The sequence below is a fragment of the Echinops telfairi genome, unplaced genomic scaffold, assembly GCF_000313985.2.
Source record: "Echinops telfairi isolate 266 unplaced genomic scaffold, ASM31398v2 ScPeMD7_7424;HRSCAF=8462, whole genome shotgun sequence".
In the NCBI taxonomy this organism is placed as follows: Eukaryota; Metazoa; Chordata; class Mammalia; order Afrosoricida; family Tenrecidae; genus Echinops; species Echinops telfairi.
The window spans coordinates 72,179,247-72,184,660 of record NW_022111324.1 but is presented as its reverse complement, the minus strand read 5'-3'; the positions used below and the strand labels follow the sequence as shown (position 1 = coordinate 72,184,660).

At 52.5% G+C, this 5,414-nt stretch overlaps 1 protein-coding gene across 1 annotated transcript; it reads left to right on the top strand.

Moving 5' to 3' along the window:
* The first annotated feature begins 1,506 nt into the window (after nucleotides 1–1,506).
* TLR5 (toll like receptor 5) lies at nucleotides 1,507–4,681 on the top strand. The gene has a single exon (XM_004699932.4). The coding sequence runs from the start codon at nucleotides 1,510–1,512 to the stop codon at nucleotides 4,084–4,086; it is 2,577 nt and encodes an 858-aa protein (XP_004699989.1). The 5' UTR covers nucleotides 1,507–1,509; the 3' UTR covers nucleotides 4,087–4,681.
* The last annotated feature ends 733 nt before the right edge of the window (nucleotides 4,682–5,414 follow it).

Here is a 5,414-nt window from a genome sequence, read left to right as displayed (position 1 = left end):
ATTTGTTTCTTGTTCACGCTCACGTTCTCACGCTACTGGCCAACACAATGGCCAGCCATGCAGTAGGTGCTCAGTAGAGTTTTACTGTTGTTGCTAGTCGCCATCCAACCGGCTCCGATGCCCGGAGACCCCGTGTGCAACGAAACAAAGTGTCGCCAAGCCCTCCAGCATGGTCACAAATGCTGGCGTGTTTGAGGCTACTGGATAGAGCCTTCCAACGCAGAGTACTCACCTCTCAGCATTGCATCAGGGTATATGCGGTCCAGTGGCTCGTTTTTAGAAGCAGGTAATCAGGCCTTTCTTGCGAGTCTATCTCAGCCCACGATGGGCGACCCTGCTGGTAGTTGAAAGACCAATGGCTTCGAAACATGCACGCCGCCTCCGAACTGCATGGCCATCTTTATGGCGCTGATGAAACTGTGCGCTTTGTGAAGAGCGCTTACAGTGCCCCATTTAGGCATGAAGAGATGTGCTGTGAGTGGAGTAAGCCTGGGTGGCCTGAGCGCTCGTCCCCCAGCCAGCTTCGGGGGAAATCAGTGGGGCCCACGGGGACGTGCCACATACCCTGGGGCTGGACTCGAGCCTGAGGATGGGAAGCACCAGGCGTCTCTTCTGCCGGTTTCACCCACCTCTTTCGTGAACCTTGAATAAACGAGTCAACGGAGGAAGAAGCAAACCGAAACCCATTGCCGTTCCGGCTCATGGCCACCCACCAGGGCAGAGTGGAAGTGCTGCCCTGGTTTCTGAAGCAGTATTTCTCTGCAGGAGGAGACGGCCTCATCTAGAGGACTGCCAGGTTGTTCCCGACCAGCCCAAAGCTTCAGCTGCCATGCTGTGAACTCAAATTAGAACATGGTTTTAAAGTCCCCTGAGCAGTGCCTAAACCGAGAGCAAACTCATGGCGACAGCATGTGCTACAGAGCGGGGTGCTGCTTCGTGGGATTTTCTTGGCTACAGTCCTTACACGGGGGCCTGGTGGCATAGGGTTACGCGTTGGAGTGGCAATGACAAGGTCAGCAGTTCAAAAACTGCCAGCTTCTCCGTGGTAGAAAGATGTGGCTTTCTACTCCTATGAACACTTAACCATGTGGCTTTCTACTCCTATCAACAGGTAACCGTCTCGGAAACCCACAGGGGCAGTTCTACCTTGTCCTATGAGTTGGAATTGACTCAATGACAGTGAGAACCCTTATGGAAGCTGGTTTTTTACTACGCTACTGGTGGGGGGGGGGGGTCAGATCACCAGGCTTTAGTGTAATGCATAGGAGAGACCTCAGGATTGTGCCTCGTCTGTAAAAAGGTGATGTAAATGTTTGACAAAAAGAGAATGAGACCAGATTTGTCTGCACCAGGCAGTATCTGCCTACAGCCTCATCCATGGAGACCAAGGAACATGGGCTCTGGGAGAACAGGAACGTCATAGAGGAAGCCCGCAAGTTCTAAGGCCCCGTATGCAATGTCTTGAGCTTTGATGCCTGTGTTTCCTGTCTCCCCCTTGCCCACAGGATCATGAGAGACCACCTCGAACTCCTCTTAGGAGTGGTGCTCGTCACCGGTCCTGCGCTTGGCATCTCTCCCTGCTCCTTTGATCATGGGGTAGCCTTATACCGTTTCTGCAACCTCACCCAAGTTCCCCACATCCCTCCAACCATGAAAATCCTCCTCCTGAGCTTCAACTCGATCAGGACCATCACACCCACGTCCTTCCCCTTCTTGGAGCAGCTGCAGCTGCTGGAACTTGGGACCCAGTTTACACCCTTGACTATTGAAAAAGAGGCCTTCCGAAACCTGCCCAACCTTTCCATCTTGGATCTGGGCAGAAGTCAGATCAGCTTCTTGCATCCCGATGCTTTCCAGGGACTACCTCATCTTGTTGAACTTCGACTGTTTTACTGCGGCCTCTCGGACACTGTGTTGAAAGGTGGCTATTTCAGAAATTTAGACTCCTTAGCTCACCTAGACCTATCAAAAAACCAGATTGGCAGCCTTCACCTCCATCCTTCCTTCCGAGAGTTGAATGCCTTGAAGTCCATAGACTTTTCCCTCAACCAAGTCGCTTCGGTATGCGAGAGGGAGCTCAAGCCCCTGCAAGGTAAGGTGCTCTCCTTCTTCAGCCTCGCATCTAACAACCTGTACAGCAGAATCTCAGTGGACTGGAGCAAGTGCATGAACCCATTCAAAAATATGGTCTTGGATACCCTCGATGTTTCTGACAATGGCTGGGCAGTGGACACCATGAGAAACTTTAGCAATGCCATCAATGGAAGCGAGATTTTCTCTCTGGTTCTTTCCCACCACATCATGGGCTCAGGGTTTGGCTTCCATAACCTCAAGGACCCTGACCAGAGCACATTCGCTGGCCTGGCCAGGAGTTCATTGATCAAGCTCGACCTTTCACATGGGTTCATCTTCTCCCTCAACGTCCGGCTCTTTGAGACCCTCACCGAGTTGAAAGTTCTAAACCTGGCCCACAACAAGATTAACAAAATTGTAGAAGGAGCCTTTTATGGACTTGATAGACTCCAAGTTCTCAACCTGTCACATAACCTTCTAGGGGAACTTTATAACTCAAATTTCAATGGACTTCCAAGAGTGGCCTATGTCGACCTAAGGAAGAACCACATTGGGATCATCCAGGACCAAACATTTAAGTCCCTGGGAAGTTTAAAGACCCTGGATCTCCGGGATAATGCTCTGGAAACCATCCATATTATTCCCAGCATACCTACTATCTACTTGGGTGGCAATAAGCTTGTGAAGTTGTCCCACATCAGCCTCGTGGCCGACATCATCCACTTAGCGGAGAACAGACTGGAAAATCTAGCCGACCTCTACTTTCTTCTCCAAGTGCCTCACCTTCAGATTCTCATCCTCAACCAAAATCGTCTTTCCTCGTGCAGCCCGAGCCCTGCCCCCGCAGAGAGCCTCAGCCTAGAACAGCTCTTCCTTGGAGAAAACATGCTGCAGCTTGCCTGGGAAACGGGGTTCTGTTGGGATGTTTTCAAGGGGCTGCCTCACCTCCAGTTTCTGTACCTGAACAACAACCACCTGAGTTTCCTGCCCCCAGGGGTGTTCAGTGGCCTGGCCGCTCTGAGAGAACTGTACCTCAACTTCAACCGGCTGACGTCTCTTTCGCCGGGCGATCTCCCGGCTCAGCTCGAGTTCCTGGACGTGTCCTGGAACCAGCTCCTGGCTCCAGACCCCGCTGTGTTCGCCTCACTCCGGGCGGTGGACCTCCGGCATAACCAGTTCATCTGTGCGTGTGAACTGAGCGCCTTTATCAGCTGGCTCAATCACACGAATGCCACTCTGCGGGGTGCTCCTGCGGACAGATACTGCATGTTCCCCGAGGCATTTGCTGGGGTCCCCCTGGACTCTATTTCCACGGATGGGTGTGACGAAGAGAAAGCCTTCCAGGCCCTAAAGTGGTCCCTTTTCATCTCTGTCACCGTGATGTTGACGCTCGTCCTCGTGACGAGCCTCGGAGCTGCAAAGTTCCGGGGCGTTTGTTTCATGTGTTACAAGAGGGCCCAGAGACTGCTCTTCGGGGTCTCCCCCCAGCGCCTGGAACTGGACAGGTACAAATATGATGCCTATTTGTGCTTCAGCAGCAAAGACTTTGAATGGGTGCAGTCTGCGTTGCTCGTGCGCCTGGACACTCAGTACAGTGACCAGAACAGGTTTAGCCTGTGCTTTGAGGAAAGGGACTTCGTTCCTGGGGAGAACCATGTGGTCAACATCCAGGACGCCGTGTGGAGCAGCCGGAAGATTGTGTGCCTTGTGAGCAGACACTTTCTCCGAGATGGGTGGTGCCTCGAAGCCTTCAGTTACGCCCAGAGCAGGTGCCTCGCCGACCTCCGCAGTGCCCTCATCGTGGTGGTGGTTGGGTCCCTGTCCCAGTACCAGCTGATGAAGCACCGGCCCCTCCAAGGGTTCATCCAGAAGCAGCAGTACTTGAGGTGGCCTGAGGACATGCAGGACGTGGAATGGTTTCTCAATAAACTCTCTCGGGAAATACTCAAGAAAGAGAAGAAACAGAAGAGAGGAAGTAGCATCCCACTGCAAACGGTAGCAACCATCTCCTAGTCAAAAGGACACTCTTTAACTTATCTCGAGCCCCAAGCCATACATTTCATATTTGCACTCAGTTGCCATGTGGGGGGGTGTTCTTTGTATAAGGTTTTAAAACATCAATCTCTTGATCTTTTCAATCACCACGATGCATTGTCTCACTGACCTCTACGGGGAAACCCCAGATCTTGAAAACCCAAGTGCTCTCCAGGAGTCTACTCTGAGAATTCGGCGGTTTCCCCTCTCTACCGATGGCCTTTCAGACTCCAGAACACCGAGCCCTCCCGGTCAATCAACCTTGGACTGGCTTTACGATGGGAGGAGGGCAGCTTAGGAGGCGTCACAGGTGGCTGGCCCCTTTCTCCAGCATTCAGGTCAAGAATGGGCTGATCAGTGGGTCAGAATTCTCGGTGCTCTGCAGAAGAACGCTCCGGAGAAAACAGACAGAGGAGGTGCGGTAGGATCTGCATAGAACCAGAGGCATCACCGAGTGCAGGGCCAGCTCCATCTCAGGAATAGGTGGTAGTCCCACAGGGGCTGGGATGAGAATATTGTTCGCTGCTGTCCAGTCAGCCGGACACAGGACGACCTCGTGCACACCAAAGTGAAAGACGTCCAGGACCTGCACCCTCCCGGTGTTCACTTGTGGATTGGACAATATTTCCTTTTCATCTACAAGGTTTTCACTGACTGCTTTGTAGAAGGAAGTCTTGGGCCTGCCTTTGTAGTCACCCTGCGAGCACCACTGAAACCTGTTCAGACAACAGCAACACGTGCGCTTCAGTCACAGCGTGGGGGTGGCTGTACCAGCGGTGCATTGGCCTGGAATAGAAACTGAGCCTCCTACATGGGCCAAACCAAACCAAACCAAAAGAACTTGGTTTTTGCTGACTCATGGTGATCCCATAGGGCGGGGTAGAACCCCTGTGGGTTTCTCAGACTGAAACTCTTGACAGGACTAGGAAGCCTCATCTTTCTCCCAAGGAACAACTGGTGGTTTCAAACCACTGACCTTGCAGTTGATGTATAACCACTACACTTCCAGGGCCCCACACGTGGATGACAGCAAGAATTCTACTACCAGGGCCTCCAGCAGGATGAGAATGGACAGCTCTATTGTGACCACACCATACTCTTGGTTTCTTTCTATAGTATAGACCTTAAGTCCAAGGTCACAGCTTGCTTCCACCTCCATGGACCATGAACCTGCTCTTGCAGGCTACCTCGATTGCAGCCCAGCATTCCAGATCCTCCAGGAACTTGCCCCAACCCACCGCTGCAGCTTCAGCTCCTACCACAACACCTGAGTTACCCTCCCCTCAGGAAGCTGCAGAAAGAACATG